At 48.0% G+C, this 22,336-nt stretch overlaps 1 protein-coding gene across 2 annotated transcripts in view; it reads right to left on the bottom strand.

Moving 5' to 3' along the window:
* Positions 1 to 2,119: 2,119 nt before the first annotated feature.
* P2rx7 (purinergic receptor P2X 7) overlaps positions 2,120 to 22,336 on the bottom strand; it is a 37,567-nt gene continuing 17,350 nt past the window's right edge. For both annotated transcript variants that reach the window (XM_028885885.2, XM_028885887.2), the window contains exons 5-13: positions 21,815 to 21,920; positions 20,198 to 20,278; positions 19,394 to 19,523; positions 18,526 to 18,662; positions 12,693 to 12,783; positions 11,154 to 11,219; positions 10,596 to 10,745; positions 7,703 to 7,804; positions 2,120 to 3,057 (exon numbers count right to left, since the gene is read on the bottom strand). In XM_028885885.2, coding sequence (XP_028741718.1) covers positions 2,560 to 3,057; positions 7,703 to 7,804; positions 10,596 to 10,745; positions 11,154 to 11,219; positions 12,693 to 12,783; positions 18,526 to 18,662; positions 19,394 to 19,523; positions 20,198 to 20,278; positions 21,815 to 21,920 — 1,361 coding nt within the window. In that variant the 3' untranslated portion in view covers positions 2,120 to 2,559. The remainder of the gene's footprint in view (positions 3,058 to 7,702; positions 7,805 to 10,595; positions 10,746 to 11,153; positions 11,220 to 12,692; positions 12,784 to 18,525; positions 18,663 to 19,393; positions 19,524 to 20,197; positions 20,279 to 21,814; positions 21,921 to 22,336) is intronic.

Raw genomic sequence — 22,336 nt, 5'->3', positions numbered from 1 at the left:
TGTACAGAGAAACCCTGTCTTGGAAAAAAAAAATCTCCAAAAAGATAGGAAAAAATAAAAATCAAAGCTGGTGCAACTAGTGTGATTCCTGAGTTTAAAGCTAGATAAAACTCTGGGCTTAAAAAAAAAATAGGTTTTATCCATGCTGTTTTCTATCACTACAGTAGAAGTCTCTGTTTATAAAAATGTATGATATTACATCATGTACTGGGGGCGGCCAGTGCTTGCGTGTGGAAGTCAGAGGACGCCTTGGGGAGTCGGCTCTCTCTTCCCATCATGTGGGTCAGGCCAGGCCATCCAGCCTGTCAGCATGCACTTTTCCATTAAGCCATCTCGGCCCCACCCTTCCAATCTATAGTTATGGCTTCTGGCTCTTAAAAGTCTCAAAATGGCAAGTCTCAGAGTAGATCATCAGTCACAGTAATACTCACAGTCTCTATTCTGCGGAAGAGTCTTTTAGAAACAAGCGGCCATGTCTAATGAAAAAAACCGTAAAAAGGAAATCTTGAGGCGGGACCCCCAACCTGTGACTGTCCACTCTTAGTGCTTAGCAGTTGCAGAAGACAGTGAAGGGTACTGGCTTTTTCTTTAAAAATTAAATTATTTTATTTATTATCAGTGTGCACGTATGGTGTATGGTGTGTGTGTGGGGGGGAGGGCACATGTGGAGGTCAGAGAACAACTTTTAGGAGCTGGTTCTCCACTTCCCCCCCAGATTTCAGGGGTTGAACTCAGGTCATGAGAATGGGTGGCAGGCTCCTTCACCCTCTGAACCAGCTCTTTATGTGGATGCTGTGATCCAAACTCAGGCCCTCTTGCTTGTGCAGAAAACGCCATTGCCCTCTGAACCATCTCTCTTCCCCCTTTTTTAATTATTATGATTATGATTGTTTTCTTTTCTTTGGTTTTTCGAGACAGGGTTTCTCTGTGTAGCTTTGCGCCTTTCCTGGAACTCACTTGGTAGCCCAGGCTGGCCTCGAACTCACAGAGATCCGCCTGCCTCTGCCTCCCGAGTGCTGGGATTAAAGGCGTGCACCACCACTGCCCGGCTGTGATTATTTTTCTTAAGGACATGGTTTTGAAGCTGGAGAGGTGGCTCAGTGGTTAAGGCCACTTGTTGCTCTTGCGGAGGACTCAGGTTCGGTTCCCAGCACCCACATGGTGGCTCACGACCATGTGCAACTCCAGGGCTCTGATACCCTCTTCCGACCCCCACAGGCACCAGGCATGCGTGGTGCACAGACATACATGCAGGCCAAACACTCCACCTTCCTGCCTCGGCCTTCTGGGCACTGGGATGGCTCTGCACCTGGCAGTTTGGGCTGCCTTTTAAAGTAGCACCCAGGTCCCTGGTTCGATCCTGGGTTTTGGCACCAAAAAAAAAAAAAAAAAAAAAAAAAAAAAAAAATTAAATAAAAAATAAAAAAAATTAAAAATTAAAAAAAAAAAATAAAGTAGCACTCAGATTGCCTCCACACTCATTGGCGGTAAAGTCCAGGATGTTAAAGGCACAGAGGTGGCTTTTACCAGTTTCTGACAATAGTCACTTAGAACCATAGGCTAGCAATGAGGACCAGACTCTATCTTGTATATGTTAGATGTCATGGCTTCTAGGCTGGGTTAAGGAATCCTCTTACAACTGCCCAGTAGAGTGTTACATTTTGCGGTGACCCCAGGCCTCCATGTCCACCTCTTGTCCCAGTTACCTATTGCTGTGTGCCAGCCCCTTTCCCCCAAATGTAATGACTTAGGACAGGAGGGCAGACCTCTGGATGGACTGGGCAGTTCGAGCTTTGGCCTGACTCCTGCAGTTCCAGTCACGTGTTAGTAGGGGCCAGAATCACCCAAGGCAGCCTCTCTCCCTGTGTGGTGACTGGGCTTCAAGGCGATGAGCTGGCAGCAGGTTGGGTACTTCTCCGTGGGGCTGCTCAGGCTTCCTTACAACAGAGAAGCCTCCTAGAGTCAGACTCTGAACTTGGGCTGGCTTCCCCTCAGCAAGAGTTCCAAGGACAGGAAGTGGAAGCCGTTAGCCTCTTAAAACACGGTCCTGAAATAGATGCAATGTCACATCCACTACTGGATAAAGCCACCAGAGCTGCCCATAATGGGGAGGGGGGAACAAATGTTTTTGGGTCTTGAGGGCTGTGGGGGTGGGTGTCAAAGAATCTGTGGCCATCTTTAATCTCTCAGGGCATTCTCAAATGCCAAAGGTTTCGTTTTCAGGGTTGGACCTTTGCATCCATGGAGCGATGTAAACATTTACAAGAGATCGCCTACACCATCTCAATCTGCTCTCAAGCTAATTCAGAGAAAGCAGGCTGGGAAATGAGGACCCTCTGTACACATTCAAGGTTGAGGGTGGCAGGCTCGGACTCCAGGCTCAGATCTGCATCTGGTTCTCATTCACGTGGCGAGGGCTGGTGCGCCTGTGGGTTGGTCTAATCAGGTCCTCAACACACAAAAGAGAGGGAAGCTAAGTTCCCTTTGTCTGAAAACGTGGCTCTAGGTCTTTACGAGGGAGGCTGTCCGAGGAGCCACCATAATGTGCCAGCTGTACCGTCAGTAGGGACACTTGAAGCCACTGTACTGCCCCTCAGTCTTGGGGAACTCCTTCCGGATCCGCCAGCGACAGCAGCTGGGCAGGATGGCAAAGTCAGCCATGTCCTGGGAGCCGAAGCGCCAGAGGGCATAGCACCCGTACGCGCAGTGCCGCAGCCTGCGGTTGCCGACCTCTTCCTCCAGCCCCAGCAAGGGCTCCTGGTAGAGCAGGAGGAGCTGCAGGGTCTGCCTGGACAGCACGAGCTTCCGGAAGAGCGCCGAGGTGGTGATGCAGGGGCCCCACTTCCTCCGGCAGCACAGCTCTTCCAGGGCCCTGCGATTCTCCGGTAGACGAGACGGGAGGCAGTTTCCACACTGGCACCAGCCTGGGCTGTCCCCGGACCTGGGGGCCACCTCTTCCCGGAGCAGCTGCATTTCCTCAGGTTGTCCGGGAACGGGAGGCGAGTCGTGGAGAGACAGGGACAGCCTAGACAGGCTCGTGATGTCCATCCGAGGCCTCTGAAAAAGTCAAGTTTCCAGACCCTTCATTTGGGATTTAGGCTCAGTAGCTGCATCAACCTATGTGATCACATGTAATTATTAGGCGAATGGAACAGCTATCACCTTTTTATCTGTATTGGGGTGGGGCAGCTGTTCTGCCATCAAGTTACGAACCTCTTGTAATGCAAATGCCTGTCTCCGCTGTACGTATTGGAAAATGAAATTCAGAAAAGCCAGGTATCAACGGGGACATGGCCTCTTGCCCTGGCTGCCTCCTCCTGGATGAGTCTCCCATCACATCAAGACAGTAGACTGCCCTCTTCATGGGGCTGACCTCTCAGGGAGGATCTTACTAGGTAATATGTTTCTTTGGTGACTGTTGTCTTTTAAGGGAGAGCAGCAACTATGTTTATTTGCTCCATATCTTGGTGCCTGGGGCAGTGCCCAGTACACAGCAGACGGTAGGCATTTGTTGACTCGTTCCTAATATTGCCGTGCCTGCCAGACTCTCTCTATTGGCATATCCATTTGTTATCTTCCTAAGTTGCCAGAATTGCCACGCCTAGTCTATGTGACATATGCCTTTATTCACTGCGTGAAGAGTATGTGAATGGTGCGCTATTTATGAAAGGCTGAACCACCCCAGGATCCCCCGACTAGTGGGTGGATGAACAACAGCTGACCTATCCAGGCAGTCTGTCTATCCACGAAGACTACTGAGCCATAAAACAGACCGGAACAGTGGCGGACCGAAACACAGAGCAACATAGATGAGCCTTGAAAACATGATGCTAAGTGAAAGAAACAAGACAGAAGGATCCCAAAGTGTATGACCCATCTTATGCAAATTTCTAGAGTAGACGGACCAATCGGAAGTCAGTGAATAGTTACCAGGGGCAACTGGAAATGGGAAGTGACGGCGTGATGGATTGGGGTTTCTTTTTGAGAAGGCACAAGAGTTCTGGAGTCGGTGGCATTGACTGAATAGCATTGTGACATATGAAACGTCACTGAATTATATGCCTTAAAATGGTAAATGTACACACTCTCAAATACTATATATATTTTTTGAGACAGAGTTTCTTATAGCCCAGGACGACCCCAAACATACTTTATAAGGCTGGTCTTGAACTCCTGATATCCCTGCCTGTACCAACGCACTCAGCTAAATAGTTCACTTCCCACCCAAATTCTGCAAGGACATTATAAGAAAGGAAAATTTTCATCAGTTTCTCCCAAGATGAGATAAAAAAGTTTTAAATATTAACCAAATCCATGAATAAACGCAAAGAACAGCACATCATAGTAAATTGGAAAGTTGTAAGATAAGGAAGTGGTTCAGCTGGCCAAGTACCTATCACTCGAGGATAAGGACCTGTGTCAGGTCCCTCCCACTCAGGTAAGAAGCCGAGCATGGTGCACCTCAAGTCCCAGTGCCAAGGACACAGAGACAGGAGGATTCCGGAGCTCACTGGCCAGCCAGTCATCAGAATTAGGGAGCTCCAGGTTCTGTGAGAGACTCTGTCTTGAAACAATAATGGAAGGTAGAGAGTGATTGGGGAAGACGAGTGATCTCAACTTCCGGTGTCCATACACACTTGCACACACATGCATTCACATGGACAAACATGCACACAAGCCTACACACATGCCTAGCTGTTGTGGAGTATTAGCTTAAGATGTGTTACATTTGTTTATGCTGTGGAATATTTGTTTAATGATGCAAAGATGTGTCGCCTTCTTTTATGTTGCATTTGTTTAACTCTGTGAAGCTGTGATACTTTGCCTGTCTAAAACACCTGATGGTCTAATAAAGAACTGGCCAATAGCAAGGCAGGAGAAAGGATAGGTGGGGCTGGCAGGCAGAGAGAATAAATAGGAGAAATCTGGGAAAGGAGATCTAGGAGCAAGAGAGAGAGAGGAGGAAAGGAGAACTCCAGGGGCCAGCCACCTAGCTACACAGCTAGCCACAGAGTAAGAAGTAAAGAAAGGTGCTGGGCGGTGGTGGTGCATGCCTTTAATCCCAGCACTCTGGAGGCAGAGCCAGGCGGATCTCTGTGAGTTCGAGGCCAGCCTGGGCTACCAAGTGAGCACCAGGAAAGGCACAAAGCTACGCAGAGAAACCCTGTCTCGAAAAAAAAAAAAAAACAAAAAACAAAAAAAACAAAAACAAAACAAAACAAAACACAAAGAAGTAAAGAAAGGTATAAGGTATACAGAAATAGAGAAAGATAAAAGGCAGAGGCAAAAAGTAGATGGGATAATTTAAGAAAAGCTGGCAAGAAACAAGCCAAGCTGAGGCCGGGCATTCATAAGAAAGAATAAGCCTGTGTGTGTGTGTGTGTGTGTGTGTGTGTGTGTGTATTTGGGAGCTGGGTAGCGGGCCCCCAAAAAGTAAAAGAGTAAAACAACAATACCCAGCCTTTGTAAATCAGTAAGTTCCAGCAGCTTGGAAGGCTGAGGATCATCCCTGGCAATTCACCAAGACTTTGTCCTGAAATAACACAGGGGTGTAGTACTCAGTAGTACTATATTTCCCTAGATATTCAAGGACCTCAGTGCAAGCCCTAGTATTCCCCAACTTAGACAAATCATTGAAATTCACCTCATAACAGGAAAAAGAAAACCTCACAGATTATTTAAAAAGTAGAAAAATTTTTTAAATTCCATATTCATTCATGATATATATATCACAAAAGAGAAATTCCTTGAATCTGATACCACATTTTTTTTTCTTTTTTAAGATTTATTTATTTATTATGTATACAGTGAGTGTTTAGCCTGCAGGCCAGAAGAGGGCACCAGATCTCGTTACAGATGGTTGTGAGCCACCATATGGTTGCTGGGAATTGAACTCAGGACCACTGGAAGAACAGCCAGTGCTCTTAACCTCTGAGCCATCTCTCCAGCCCTGATACCATATTCTTAAAAGCTCACCAAAAACCTCTGGCAGAGAATGAACTAGCCAAGCTGTCTGCTGAGAAGGGAAATGAGGTAGAAGCCTGTGCTTTCTACACTGGTGTGGAAGCCTGCTGGGGCCCAGCCGGTGGCAGGAGGATTCTTCCCTGAAGCCTCCAGGGGGATCCAGTGCCCTGCTGAGACCTTTAACCTCAGCCGGTTAGGTCCTGACTGGAGTGTAAACCTGCTGTTGAAGCCGTCTAGTTTGTGGTCGCTGGTTATGGCCACAGGAAATCAATACATCTAGTGCCAGCGGCCGGAACTGTGGGGAACACACATGATCCCAGCCACCTCGTAGCTGTTTGTTGGTGTCTTTTAACACAAAACATATGCTGGCCGTTACTCTCGGGAGTGACAGAATGCCATATGTTTGCCATCATGGCATGACTGACATTTGCCCCCATACTAGAAACTCCCCAAATGAACTTCCATGCTGAGTGGGTAAACAAAATGAATGTTTACAAAGCAGAAGTTATACAAAAATGAGCATGAACTATCACCATATGCAATGTCGGATAACTCACTAAAATAATGGATGATAGGAGTCAGACTTTTTGTTTTGTTTTTGATTTTTCAAGACAGGGTTTCTCTGTGCAGCTTTGCGCCTGTCCTGGAACTCACTCTGTAGCCCAGGCTGGTCTCGAACTCACAAGAGATCCACCTGCCTCTGCCTCCCGAGTGCTGGGATGAAAGGCATGCGCCACTTTCAACAGAGTGTGTTTTATGACAACGTCTCACTGGGTTTCCCAGCCTGGTCTGAACTCCTGGGTCCAAGCGATCTCCCTGCCTCAACCTTTCAAGTACTGGAGTTACAGGTCTAGACAGCTGTACCCAGCTTGTACAGTTCTTTTATACAATTCTAGAATCAAAACTAATCCTTAACCTCGGTGGTGGTAGCGCATGCCTTTAATCCCAGCCCTCGGGATCCAGAAGCAGGTCAATCTCTATGAATTCCAGGCCAACCTGGTCTCCATTAAAGTTCCAGTCCATCCAAGGCAGCATAATGAGACCTTGTCTCAAAAGAACAACAAAAACTAGATCCTAAGCCTTAGATGCAGGAAGACTATTTTTTAAGAGAAGATGGCAATTCAGGAGAGGCATAAAAAGAACTTCTGGAATATTCAGTTTCTTTCTGTCTTTCCTCCTCTGGATAAGTACTCTACTATTAAATCCCAGCACTTGAGAGGCAGAGGCAGGCGGATCTCTGTGAGTTCGAGGCCAGCCTGGTCTACAGAGCGAGTTCCAGCACAGCCAGGGCTACACAGAGAAACCCTGTCTCAAAAAACCAAAACCAAAAACCAAAAACAAACGAACAAAACCCCCAAACTCTACTATGAGCTATACAAAACATCTCATTTTATTAGATTTATTTGCACGTACATTTGTGTGTGTGTGTGTGTGCATTTGTGTGTGTGTGTGCACATGTATCATAGGAGATCAGAAGCTAACTTGCTGGAATTGGTTCTTTCCTTCCCCATGTGGATCCCAGGGATCCAACTCAGGTCATCAGCTTTGGCAGGCAAACACCTCCACCCTCTGAACACCCCATCAGCCCCGGAGCAGCTCATTTTTCAATCTGGGTGCTGGTCCCATGCGTATGTTTACTTGGCTAAAATTCATCAACTGTGATTTATATAAATATCTCCAAGTGTTTATATTTAAGAGCGACATCTCCTAAAAAAGAAGACTAAATGTTTTCACTTACTGGAACTTCTTGGCCTTTGACAACTTGCAGACTCTTCCCGAGCAGCTGCTGGTCCACCATCCGAATGTAGGGTTCGTCCACAAAGGACACATACTTTAATGTCTAGAAAAAGAAGGACAAAAGTCTGCTCTGGGGCTGGGCAGTGGTGGCGCACGCCTTAATCCCAGCACTCGGGAGGCAGAGGCAGGCAGATCTCTGTGAGTTCGAGGCCAGCCTGGTCTACAGAGTGAGATCCAGGACAGGCACCAAAACTACACAGAGAAACCCTGTCTAAAAAAAAAAAAAAAAGTCTGCTCTGTACGGAAGTTACAAGAATCTCCTGTTCACACGCATGTGAACTCCTCTGCTAATCGCACTGACCACACGACAAAGCAAGCTAGCCAAGACCTAAAGGGAAGTCAGACATGGAACCCCGCGCACCCTAACTGGGAGAGCCATCCTGGCCACAGTCCAGCGAGGCCCCAGCACAGTGTAATGGCCTGTGCTGAGTCTCCTGAGTCCAGTGTCCATGGGTGTAGTCTCTGGGGGGCTGTGGTGTTGTCCTTTATTTGTTTACATGTTTGTTAAATTTCACTCATCTGGGAGGGGCCATGTTGAGCTTTAGTTACAAAGGTGAACTAATCTTCCTCTTCCCCTCCCTCCCCCCTCCCCCCTCCCTCCGTCCCTTCCTCCATCCCTCTCCTTCCTCTCCCCTCTCTGTTCTTCTTCTCTCCTTATTTTCTTTTTTGAGTCGGGGTCTTATTCTCCAATCTGGACTAGCCTCAGATTCGACATCCTCCTGCCTCAGTCTACCTCCTGCTGGGACTGCAGGCCAGTGGCACCACACTGAGCTTGGCTGAACTTTCATTTCCGTCACCAGCACAAAGACAATAGACAATAAACAATGAACTGTGCTTTGGCCCCTGGGAAAGGGCAGTGATGTTCCCAGGGCAAAACAAAGTAACCCTCTTTGTGTTCAAGGAGCCAGAGGTTTCTCTGTGGGGAGCATGAAAGTGAGTGGAGTAGACCTGCCTCAGGGAGTCCAAAGTAGTAAAATCAAAACAGTGCAGGTACCTACCCTCCTGCCTTAGGCTCTTTGTCAGAAGCTACCAGCAACCACTGGTGTCAACACTCTCGTGTGGGTCCAGGACATACATATGCATATATACATGTACATTTGTGAAATGCATGTATAGAGAATGCATAGAAGTAGATTGTGTGTGTAGTTGCCTTTCGAACCTATAAATGGTGATATATAGTTCTCTTATTTACCTTTTTCCTCTCAACAAAACATCTTGGCTATTTGCTCAAGTTATCACCTGAACCTAAGTGGTTATAGCAGATTCTGAGGCCAGCTAGCCTCAGGTGGAATCCCAGCCCTGCCGTTTACTGTCTCTGTGACTGACACAGGAGTAGTTAATCTCTCTCTTCCCTCCCCCATCTCTGCTTCTCACTCCAGACCTATGAGGGTTTTTTTGTTTTGTTTTGTTTTGTTTTGTTTTGTTTTGTTTTGTTTGAGACAATGTCTTATTCTGTAGCCTAGACTAGCCTTGCACTCAAGGCAGTCCACCTGCCTTAGTATCTCCAGTGCCAGGATTATAGACATGAGGCTCCACATCCAACTTTCTGGGTTTATTTGTTGTTGTTGTTGTTGTTGTTTCAGGTTGATCTGGAACTCACATTCTTCTTGCCTCAGACTACTATGTAAGGGCCGGCATGTGCAAACATACCTGGTCCATCTACCTCATTCTAGTGAGTGGGGTGTGTGTGTGTGTGTGTGTGTGTGTGTGTGTGTGTGTGTGTGTAGCTAAAGGCTTTATTTTCTTTCTTGCTAATAATACTGACCTGAGTGGTAACTGGTATTGTTTACCATGGGTTTATCATGGCGTCTTTTGCCATTCACCCAGTAGACATTTGGATAGATGTTGTTTCTTCCTATTATTTATTCATTTATTTTGCAATACTGGGGATCGAACCCAGGCCTCACACATGCTGAGCAAATGTTGCATTACTAAACTATTGCTTGGCTATTAGTAATTTTTTTTTTTTTTTTTGGTTTTTCGAGACAGGGTTTCTCTGTGTAGCTTTGTGCCTTTCCTAGAACTCACTTGGTAGCCCAGGCTGGCCTCAAACTCACAGAGATCCGCCTGGCTCTGCCTCCCCAGTGCTGGGATTAAAGGCATGCGCCACCACTGCCCGGCTCGGCTATTAGTAATTTAACAAGCAGTGTTAATAATTTAACAGAATTTAGTGACCATCCTAAACACTGTATACATCTGCGTAAAGGTTTCTCTAGAAAGGTATGGAGAAATGGAAAAACCAGGACAAAACACTCCCATTGAAATATTATTAGTCACTGCCTTATGATTTGTTCTTGGAGGCCATTGTACTATATGGGGTCAGGGAGGGACTGTACCGATTTAATAAATGACCAAATCTGGACCGGAACGTAAAAATTCATCTTCCCGGACCGGCGGTGGTTGTGCACGCCTTTAATCCCAGCACTCGGGAGGCAGAGGCAGGCGGATCTCTGTGAGTTCGAGGCCCGTCTGGGCCACAGAGTGAGTTCCAGGAAAGGCACAAAGCTACACAGAGAAACCCTGTCTCAAAAAAAAAAACAACAACAAAAAAGTCTTCCTGTCTATGTTGCTTCTCCATTTTTGCTTCTTTTCTTTCTCAAAATCGAAGGATTCATCAGAGAGACAGTTGTTTCGGGTTGTCAAGGAACTGGCCCACTTAGAGATGAACCTGTGATTATGGCCTATTTCCACACACACACACACACACACACACACACACACACACACACACACTTTTTAGCCACCTAGAAGAATCTGTGTGTGTGTGTGTGTGTGTGTGTGTGTGTGTGTGTGTGTGTGTGTTGGGGGGATCTGACAGGGACAGCATGCCTTACCCGCTTCGGCTCCACCACCGACTCACACTTTTTCCTGTAGTAGTACTCGTTGACTGCACAAGGTTCGCAGCATGTACAATAGGGGTAAACGCTGGACCTGCAGAAGGCACTGGAGTAGGTGTTGATGAGCAAGTCAATGAAAACAGTGGCCTGTGGAAAAGCAGACACCGTGCCGGTGAGACGTCCCCTGCCACATCATGTCCTTCGGTGTTTTTGTGGCTGTTGTTTTTTCAAGCCTGGGTCTCACCATGGACACCGGGCTAGCCTCAAGCTCACAGAGATCCGCCTGCCTCTGTCTCCCGAGTGCTGGGGTTAAAGGCGTGCGCCACCGACACCCAGCCTGAATCACTTTCTTTCTTTCTTTTTTTTTGGTTTTTCGAGACAGGGTTTCTCTGTGTAGCTTTGCGCCTTTCCTGAAACTCACTTGGTAGCCCAGGCTGCCCTCGAACTCACAGCAATCCGCCTGGCTCTGCCTCCCAAGTGCTGGGGTTAAAGGCGTGCGCCACCACCGCCCGGCCTGAATCACTTTCTTAAATGGTGGGGAAGAGACTCTCTTACCAAGCCAAAGTAGGACAGTGTGGATCCAATGTACACAACCAGCTGGATGATGTCAAATTTTCCTCCCTGAAACAGAGCGGGGAGCATCACTCAGCTGAACTCTAAGTGGCGCCTTTTGTTTCTTGCCAACTTGCAGTTGCTGCATCTAGCATGTGCAGAAGCCGGCGATAGCATTGAGGCACACACCCGAGTACTCAACTGTCACAGAGACCGGGAGACATCATGCTTCCCCTTTCCGCCATCTAGAATGTTTTAGAGAGATGTGGTCGGTCCGTAAGGGGAGGACCTCTGAGACGAGGGTTTCTGACAAGCTCTCCCATAGTGTAGGATGACTGGGGGAGCAGACATGTCTACATCCATCTGCCTTTTTTTTTTTTTTTTTTTTTTTTTTTTTTGGTTTTTTGAGACAGGGTTTCTCCGTGTAGCCTTGGCTGTCCTGGAATTCAATCTTTAGACCAGGCTGGGCTTGAACTCACAGAGATCCGCCTGCCTCTGTCTCCCGGGAGCTGGGATTAAAGGCGTGAGCCACCACCACCCAGCCCATCTGTCTTCTTATTGGTCTCTTCAAGGTCTGCTCTCAGTGACCTTTCCATTCACTTATTTTATGGGTTCTTTTCTCTTCCTTCCTATTTATTTAACTTGAGACAGAGTCTTACTGGCCTGGAATTTGGTGTGTAGATCATGCTGCCCCAAACTCATAGATCATGTGCCTCTGCCTTCAGATTAAAAGTGTGTACCACCACACCTGACTTTGCATATGATTGATTCTTTTGTTACAATGTGGCATCAATCACATGCCGCCAAGCATGGTGTGCTTTACGTGGTGGAGATCAGACCCAGGCCTTCTTATCTCCCGTAGGCACACATTCTACCTGCTGAGCTACACCCCAGCTCAGTTTGAGATGCGGTTTATTTATTTATTTATTGTGCACTATCTGTTCCATGTGCGTGTGTATGTGTACAGGTGTGCTTGCCCATGCATACCTGTAGAGGAGGTTGATTTTGGAACATCTGCCCTCAATCTGTGTGATTGCTTTTGAGATGAGTTTCTCAGTGAACCTGGCTGGCCAGTGAGTCCCCGGAATCCTCCTATCTCTCCCTCCAGTGTTGGGTTCTGGGGGTCCGAACCCAGGTCCTCATGCCTGTCGGTAAACACTTTATTTACCCTCTGAGCCAGCTCTCCAGCTCCCCATTAAAGTATCTGAAAAGCTGAATATTAGAGCTAGGTGTATGGGGGCACACCTATAATCCCAGCCCTGAGAAGGATGAGGCAGGAGGATTGGGAATTCAAGGCCAGCTTGGCTACGGAGCAAAAGCCTGTCCCAGAAAAATAAAACAAAGGTTGGATATTTGGATTTTTTCCCCTCAGTCACATTTCATGTTCTTCAGATGGTTTGTTCATTGAACAGAGGCCCCAATACATCTCTCCCTCGTCTCATTCCGCAAGTGAATCGCACAGAGCCAGCTACTGAGTCCGGCCACCAGCAGTCACTCCTCGCTACGTTCATAATTAGACAGCCACAGGAAAGAGAGACTTACGGTGCCGAACACCAGGATGTCAAAACGGATCCCATAGGCTTTGATCAGAGTCCGCTTTTCCACGTTGTTTTCCTTGTAGTACTTGGCGTACCTGTGGGAGAAGAGCAGCCACATTTACAACACTCTCTCTGGAAGTGCTGCTGTCTTGTGGCGAGAAAGAGCAAACCAGTCGCCAGTCCAGTCTTTCTCACTGGCTTCTGATGCCTGCCACAGCTGGCAGAGGGAAGAGTACAGGTCCACCCCTCTGATTCCTCTCTGCCCGAAGAGTGACCCCAAGTTACCTCACCTGCTTCCATCATCCCTGAGTAACAGAAAGTTGGCTTTTAGTTTCCTATTAAAACATCTAACGTTTGCCAGGAGGTGGTGGCGCACGCCTTTAATCCCAGCACTCGAGAGGCAGAGGCAGGAGGATCTCTGTGAGTTCGAGGCCAGCCTGGTCTACAGAGCGAGTTTCAGGAAAGGCGCAAAGCTACACAGAGAAACAAACAAACAAACAAAAATCCAACATTTAAGGCAATATAAAGTCAACAATAAGCAAAGAAACTTTAAAGATCCCCAGCTGTCCTGGAATTCACTCTGTAGACCAGGCTGGCCTTGAACTCAGAAATCTGCCTGCCTCTGCCTCCTGAGTGCTAACAGGCATGGCTTCTAGAACAAAGCAGGGAAGGACAACGTGAGTCTCAGCTCTCTGTTGTCCACTGGGGGCAGCTGAAGGATCTGTCATAACTGTGCTTTCTCAGATTCTGCATGCATCTCTCTGCCAACCGTTAGCCCCAGAGCCGAACCAAAGGTCGGTCACCTTGTGGACAGCAGCCTGAAATTCATCTTTTGTGAGCCTGTGAAAGTCACGTTCCAAACCTTCAGGCCAGTTCTGGATACCCTGCCACCACCTCCTCTAATTCTCAGATCTGGCCAGAATTTCTCTATTCTCAGGCACACAGAGGCAGGTAGGGCCAGGGCCAGACATATAATTCATGAATGTCGGGGTGGAGGATTTAGCTCAGTGGTAGAACGCTAGGCCCTGGGTTCGGTCCTCAGCCCCGGAAAAAAAAAAATTCATGAATGTTCTTGTAGCACAGTGCCCTCTGGGGAGAGGGCAGCTCTCAGCCCTCTCCCCAGCCTGCCTCACCTTTCCTCACAATGCGGGCCTCACCCTCCCCTTGCTCTGTCTCTGACCAAAGCAGTGCTTCTCTTGAGCCCTGGGTGGGCTAGCCTGCTTCCATCCTCTGGGATATGTAGGCTTTAGGTTTAAGTCCAGTGATGTTGACTTCTCCATGTTATCATCCAACCACCTTTATGAAGTAACCTGACACAAAATCACAGCCACCCCAAACAGGTGCAACGGTTAAGTGTGTGTGTGTGTGTGTGTGTGTGTAACTTTATTTTTCATAAATAGTCAGGAAGACGTAAACCACATATGTTTAGCAGGGTATGGGACTATACACCTGTTATCTTGGCACTTGGAAGGCTGAAGCAGGAGGATTGCCTTGAGTTTAAGGATAGCCTGGGCTGCAGTAAGTTCAAGGCTAGCTTGGACTCTATGGTCAGACCCTGCCTCACAAAAGCAAACAAAACTGCCACCAAACAATGCAGTCCAATGCAGCACAAGACCACAAACCTCGTGAGGCTTTGGCACGATTCTCTCTACCCTCTGCGGGTTGTTTTTACATAAAAACATGGATTTTCTTTCTGAGTCGTTCACAGTCTATTTCCAGGTGAAGGAAGAGAAGAAAACAGAAGACAGATGCTCTGCCAGAATATCACCTGGAATAGTCCGGATCCTTTCTGTAAAAAGCCCTCAAATCCTGAGACTGAAGCCAGGCGGCGGCGGCGCACGCCTTTAATCCCAGCACTCGGGAGGCAGAGGCAATGTGGATCTCTGTGAGTTTTAGGCCAGCCTGGTCTACAGAGTGAGTTCCAGGAAAACCCTGTCTCAAAAAACCAAACCAATTAAACCAACCAAACAAGAAAAACAAAAAACCCTGAGACTGAATCAGGCAGTCTCTGGCACTTCAGTGTTTGGTTTTAGCCAGAGGGGTTCCCATTGCCTTGACTCTGTTTCATTCTGAGACAGTTCTCTCCTTCCCGCTCTGGCGAATGTTTCACCTTCTGGCACACAAGGCGGCATGCATCAGTACTCCACGCTTGTGGTTGGCTTGCCTGGGAAAATTAGTTTTGTAAGTACTTGAATTTCTGCTTCTGGGCTCTTGCAGTTCTAGGAGTCATCTCAGTACAGGCAGGTAGGGAGTGAGTCACTGAGGGACACTGGACCAGGATGCTTTTCTGACATAATGGATTAAATAGTGGACCCCAGAGATGACAGGTCCAAGTACTTAACCCCAGGCCAGCACAGTGATTATGACCTTATTTGGAAACATAGTTCTGCAAATGTATATAAGCATCTCACGGTGAGCGTCCCCTGACTTCCTGGCAGTCCTACATCCCATGATTAGCAGGCATCCTTATAAGCTAAAGGGGATGGGAATTTAGACTGGAGGACCATAGCGAAGCCACTCGGGACAAAAGCAGAGATTGGCCTGGTTCAGCCCCGAGGCAAGAGATTCCTGGAGCGGACAGAAGTAGGAGAGGCAAGAGAAGAAGACCCCCTCCCTAAGCCTTCAGAGAGAGCACGGCCCTCGGGTCTCAGACCTCCTGTCTCTATGAGAGAATTCACGTAGCAAGCATCCACTGTTCATGACAATCGCCTTAAGCCGTTTGTGGTCATCTGTTACAGTAGCCACAGGGAACTCATACTTATCCATACACGATCTGGACCCGAGAAATGCATCTTATACCCCAGTATCACACACATAAATCAGTGAGGTTAGGGTTAAGCTCACCAGAGGAGGACAGTCTTGCGTTGTCTTTATTTTCGTGTGTGTGTGTGTGTGTGTGTGTGTGTGTGTGTGTGTGTAGACAGGGGGTGGAGTGTCCACACCAGATAATCCTTCCCCATCACTCCCTGTCTTATTTTGTCAGACATGGTCTCTCCCTGAACCTGCCGCTCACTAGTTTGTCTGGACTGCCCAGCCAGCAAGTCCCATGGATCCCTGTCTCTGCTTGCCCGGCACTGGGATTCTAGGCACACACCACTAGGTCTGGCTTTTTACATGGATGCTAGGGAGCCGAGCTCATGGCCTCCTTGCTTACCCAGCAAGCTCCTTTCTGACTGAGCCATCTCTCCAGCCCCCATAGATCTTTTTCTTGAGGACCAAGTTACATAATGTGAACTTTTTAACTTCCTGTAAAAAGAGAAAGCTCTATTTCCCCAAATACCTCATGGAGCCTGTAATTTCCTTCTCTTTTGTGACGCTGTTTGAAAAGAACTTGTTCTCTTGCCTATCAGATCTCCACAATTTATTTTTGGCCAAAGAGTTCTCCTGGTGCTCATTCAACAACAAATCTGCTAACGCTTTAGTCTAAAAGAATACTGACGTCATAACCCCTCCTGGCTTCTAGAGAGTTCAGTCCCACCAGGAGCGGATGTTCTTAGGTTCAACTCAGAGAACAGGAGGCCGTTGGCCAGTGTCTGCGTGGTACATTACCCTGCATGCTTTGGCTGACTGCTAAATAAAAAATGCCCAGGAGAGTCAGGGGACCATTCTTCATGTCCTCTCTTTCTTGCTAACGGCCACAGCCTCTTCAGCACATCACCCTATTCAGTAAGGGTGATCACAAAGTTACCGGAGCTAAGAGCCTCTTCCTGAGCCAGGGATGAAACTCCACTGACCCAGAGGAGGCAAAAGGCCTCGGTCAGCTTGATGCTGAGTCAAGAGTCTCCAGCTCAGATCTCCACAGGGGCCAGGCATAAAGGATGCAGGTCACAGAGAAGGACATAAAGAGCTCGGCCAATGGGAGTGGATGGGGTGGGGGTGGGGGTGGGGTGAGGGGAGTGTGGTTGGTATGTAAAGTGAAAAAAAAAATTGAAATAAAATTGAGGGAGACCCGCTCCCTCTTATTCCCTTAGGGTACTTTTGATTAGGGAGAAAAAAGGAATTTGGAGATAGAAAGATATATGTAGAGAAAGAGACAGAAAACACAAGATAGTCTTGGGAGGGCCTGGGTCCAAATCCACCAGTCGCTTCTGTCTCTACTAAAGGGCTTTTTAAAGAAATGCCAAGGGGTGGAGCAAAAGACCTCCCCCAGCACAGTCAAGTGCAGACCATCCCAGACACCTGGTGACCTGGCACGTGGTCCAGCCATCCCCTAATGCAGCCCTGCTGTGTAAAGCAAGCTCAGATCTCACTAGGAAACGTCTGTGGGCTCCCACATAAATAAAATGTTAAAAAAAAAAAAAAAAAAGGACATGAAGAAGCGGTAAGAACAGTGTCAACGTACAAGCTATGTGCTCTTTCTCCAGGGCTCACACCCAACTCCAGCCAGAGCTGTCCTAGGGCATCTATCTAGGCCCAGTGTTACTTAAAGTGTATAAACTCTTCGTCAAGCACATTAGCTTTTCAGGAAAAAGAGGAAGCCCAAGTCTGTGTGTAGACTATCACAAGGTTTAAAACATTCCACAGGTGCAAAGGACTAAATGGAGTCTCCAGGGCTGGGTCCTATGCAGGTGTTTGCTAAGTCGGGGGTGGGGAGGTACTGTGTGTGATGCTCCGCACCATAGCAGGCACCCAGGTGAGGCCTCTGACCCAGGTTCCGGGATGGAGCTCTGAGGAGAGGCGTCTGCACCAAGCAGGGTTCAAATTCAAGGGAACATCAGAACCCCATGGAGACTTGTGAAAATGTAGATCACAGGCCCACCTCTGTACAGTCTGAACCAGGAGGTCTAGGCCGGGCCCAGGAATGCGCATTTTCGAGTCACTGTGTGATGCTGCTGCTGAGTGCTGCATTTTGAGAGTTGCTAGTCTAGACGGGATGTGAAAGGGATTCACAGACGTGACTTGGTTTCCCGAGTTCCCTCTCAGAGCCCAGGTTCCAGTCCTCCCTCATAACTAGAAAAGGGAGCCAGACCTGCAGGGCCCCCACCTCCTGCTTGGAGAGGCTTCCCTGGCCACATCTTCCCATCACATTATCTTGCTTGATTTCCTTCAGAGAACTTTACCATCATCAGAAATGCCCTAGTTAGATCTGTCTGTTGGTTCTATAGAGATATCATTTGCATGACTTACAATGCATAAGTCTCGGTTCAGCTTTTATCTTTTGTTTGTTTGTTTGTTTTGAGGTAAGGTTTCTCTAAATAGCTCTGGCTAGCTTGGGACTTGCTGTGTAGACCAGGCTGTCCTCAAACTCACTGAGATCCACCGGCCTGTGCTTCTGGCATGCTGGGATTAAAGAAACACACCACCATGCCTAGTCATGGGTGTTGACAAATGAATACCTTGTGTTTGCATCAAAATCCCAAAAACTCAGAGCACTGCATTTTCTCAGAAAAATTTTTCCCAGCCCACAACCCATTATTCTGTCTTCTCTCACCAAAGACGAGGCTTGCCTACTTTCTAAAAAAGAAATTATTTAGTGTGTGTGTGTGTGTGTATGTGTGTACATGCACACTCATGGCCTACATGTGGAGGTCAGAGGACAACTTGTGAGAGCCAGTTGTACCCTTCCACTGTGTGTTCTGAGGATCCAACTCAGGTCTCTGTGCTTAGCCGCAAGCACCCTTACCCAATGAGCCATTTCCGTGGCCCTACAATTTCATCTTAGTGTGGTTTTAATTTGCATTTCCCTAATGACTAGTAATGTTGATGAGCTGTAACGTTTTATTTGCTTACATTTTTGTCTATGTGTCCCTTATCAGAATACAGCAGCAACCATGACGTCGCAACCTTGTCTTTTCTGTTTGCTGACTCTGCCCCATTGGCACATTCTAAACTGGTACCTGAAGTTGTAGCCAGGGACCAAGGACTCGTTGGTGTACTTGTCATCCAGGCGGCGGAAGCTGTATCTGGGATAACAGTGATGGGACCAGCTGTCCAAGTTGCAGTCCCAGTAGATCTCAATGCCCATGATTCCTCCCTTGGGGGACAGTCAACAAGAAAAGTCACTGAAGTCTGTTGGGTGTGGGTCATGCACCATTATATCATTAGTAATGATATTGTAATATTATTGCGGGAAGGTTTTCTCTCTGCGGGGGGGGAAATGCTCATTAAAAGGTTTCAGTGCGCTGGGTGGTGGTGGCACATGCCTTTAATTCCAACCCTTGGGAAGCAGAGGCAGGCGGATCTCTGTGAGTTCGAGGCCAGCCTGTTCTACAGAGCGAGTTCCAGGACAGCCAGGGCTACACAGAGAAACCCCGTCTCAAAAAAAAGAGAGAGAGAGAAAGAAAAAAGAAAAAAAAAGATGGAGGAAGGGATGGCCAACTAACAAATAAACACCAGGAGCACAGCGGGGAGGTAAAGCAGACATGCATTCTCCCCTGGAGCCTCCAGAGGGCGTGCGCTGCTGTTGACACCTGAGCTCAGCTCAGATTCTGGTCTGCTACTCCAGGCACAGAAGAAAACATTAAGCCGCACATCAGTGGTGATTTGTTACTGCAACCACAGGAAAAAATACACCAAGTAACTCACTCAGGATTGTGGGAGTCCCTGAAGGAATGCAGGCAAAACCCTTGGCACTGGGTATGATTTACCAAATGCAAACAAATGTGAGCCAGGATGCGAGCCTCTACCATCAGACACTGCCATATGACATTTGACATCCTCTACCTCCCGACACGTATACAACCGCTGTGCAAAAACCCCACCAACCTGGACTGCCACCTCTGAAAAGTTCTCTCCTGCTTCCTGGAAGATGTCCCCGAGTCGGAAAATGGGACACTGAGGGTTGTGAATCTTATGAAAGGTGCAAAGGATGCCGGTATCTGGCAAGATGTTTCTCCTGTGAAGAAATGCAAACGAACAGATGTTTTACCAACCATCTCTCTAAAGGGAAAACCGGCCTGATTACCGTGGTGTAAATGCTCCCACCACCAATGGGACATTGTTGAACTTGACGTTGATCTGCTACAAACAGATCCATCGCTCATTGGTGTGAGCTGGGTGGCAGCTCCCTTGTCTCCTCAGGACCCTTGTAGCATGCCCTCTTACATTGTGCTAGGAACAGTCTTTGTGACCAACAGCACATTGCAGAACTGGTTGGGTATCACGCCCAGAGATTGGGGCTTCCATCTCAGCGACCCTTGCTCATCTGCGGTGCAGACTGCTTGCTCTGGTGAAGCAGCTACCGCATCCTAAGGAGACTCAAACAGTCCTTGGGTGAGAGGAGGAACTTAGCCCTGCTGCCTCAGGCACATGGGTAAGGCTGGAAAAGGACTCAGCTCTGACCAAACCTAGAGCTAACAGAAGCTCTGACTGACAGCTCTGGAAAGAGCATGAGCCAGAGACACCCAGCAAAGACATTTCTGGATTCCTGATCCACAGATGAGAGAGAGAGAGAAAAAAAAAAGCTCCTGTTAATTTTTAGGCTCCCTAGGTTTGGGATCATTCGTTCCACGGCCTTGATAACTGATGCATACAAACTGACCCACGCAGCCCGGCATCTGAGATGCTTACGTCGTATAGTTGTGGCCGGGGAAGTCGATGTTGTTCTTGATGAGTACAGTGAAGTTTTCAGCACTCCTCAGGAGTGCAGGCCTGGGAGAGGGAAAGGAGAGGAAAACCAGGATCAGTGACCTCAGGGACCAAGAGTTCACGGGACCAGAGGGTGATGGCTTTGAGTGAAGAGAAATGAATACAGCCACTTCCCAGCGTTCTCCACAAGGCCTGTAGCTCCTCCCAGAGGCCTTCTACCTTCTCAAGACCCCCATGGCGAGGACAATGTCACGTCCAACCCTGATACAATTGCATGCTTGGCTGTAGTGCGGGGATGTGTTAACATCTGACAACTAGCTCTCCAAGGGACAGACAGGAAAGAGCCTCTCAGGTAGCACTTGCTGATGACCATGCTGTAAGTCTTCCCACCGCGGCTGGAGTCAAGCCCCCATCCACCAGCAAACCTGAAACTGAGGCAGACTAAGCATAATTAGCTTTGAGCCAGCGCCCGTTAGCACTTGAGCAGCCATGTTTGAGGCTTCCTGGATAGGCTTGAAGTCCCTGCCAGGCTGAATGATAATTTTATTTTGGTATGTATGCCCAGCCTTTATCACAGGACCACAGACAGAATTGTCTATCATTCATTCATTCATTCATTCTTCCATCAGAGGCTCTGGGTAGCATGTAGTTCTATACTGAGTTAGAGGAATCAAAATTCCAGGCCGCAGGAAGGCCACCTACCCACTAGCCAGCCAGCCAGCCACTCATTAGCAAATAATTATGGTACGGGACGTAGAGCCGGGGCACCGGGGTACGGTGATGAACAAGACCATTAGCAGTTGATAATCTATGAAAGATGGAGTCTGGCTGAAGGTTAAAATGCCGAGTGGTGGTGGCACACGCCTTTAATCCCAACACTCGGGAGGCAGAGGCAGGTGGATCTGAGTTATAGACCAGCCTGTTCTACAGAGCAAGATCCAGGATCCAAGATCTGTGTGTGTGTGTGTGTGTGTGTGTGTGTGTGTGTGTGTGTGTGTGTGTGTGTGATGCATGTGTATACAGGTGTGCAGGCCTCAGAATGCTCACTTGTGGAGGCTAGCAGTTGGTATCAGATATCTTCCTCCATCACCTTACATTTTCGAAGCAGTGTCTCTCACTGAACCTAGAGCTCACCTATTTGGTGAGCTAGACTGGCTGGCCAGCAGCCCCTGCCTGGCTCTGCAGCCATCTGCTGCCACACTTGGCTATTCACGTCAGTACTTGGGATGCAAAGCCAGGTCCCCAGGCTGGCTGGGCAGGCCCTTCACTTACTGAGCCACCTCCACAGTCCTGCTTCCTCATATTCTTTGTCATTTAATGAGCACGGATGGATCAGAGGCAACCCTGCTCTTCCAGAGCAGCCATGATAGGCAGGGTCACCTAAGGGTGGTCACGGCTACATGCCAGCTGGTTCAGGACTTCTATAATATGTTAAGAGCAGGCAGGGCCTTCCTAGAGATGGCTAGAGGTCTCCAAACCAGCACTTTGCAGCCAGGACTATGCTGATCAGATAAGCTCAGGAGCCAGGGAAAGGCCTCACCGGGCGCTGCCAAGACCATTGTTTGTGCCCCCCCAACACACACACACCACGCGACTCACCGGGGGGCTTCTTTCCCCTCCTCAGTGGGACACCAGGCAAAGACTTCACAGGTCTTCTCCTTCTTGTTCTTATCGTCATAGGGTATACACTTGCCAGTCTGGATTCCTACAAGTTTTAAGGGGTTGAAGAACCACAGATGTGATTGTACTCGAAGAGGAATATCTCTAAGGGGCACCATGTACTCAGCCCACACAGACATGATACTACACTCTTGTTTGTTTGTTTGTTTGTTTTGTTTGTTTTTTGTTTGTTTGTTTTGGTTTTTCGAGACAGGGTTTCTCTGTGTGTTTTGGTGCCTTTCTTGGAACTCGCTCTGTAGACCAGGCTGGCCTCGAACTCACAGAAATCCACCTGCCTCTGCCTCCTGAGTGCTGGGATTAAAGGCATGCACCACCACCACTTGGCTCACTCTTTTTTTTTTTTTAAGTTTGTTTATTTATGATGTATACAGTGTTCTGTCTGCATGAATGCCTGCAGGCCAGAAGAGGGCACCAGATCTCATTGTAGATGGTTGTGAGCCA

This window comes from Peromyscus leucopus, chromosome 23, assembly GCF_004664715.2.
Source record: "Peromyscus leucopus breed LL Stock chromosome 23, UCI_PerLeu_2.1, whole genome shotgun sequence".
In the NCBI taxonomy this organism is placed as follows: domain Eukaryota; kingdom Metazoa; phylum Chordata; class Mammalia; order Rodentia; family Cricetidae; genus Peromyscus; species Peromyscus leucopus.
This window is presented reverse-complemented; position numbering and strand designations above follow the sequence as displayed.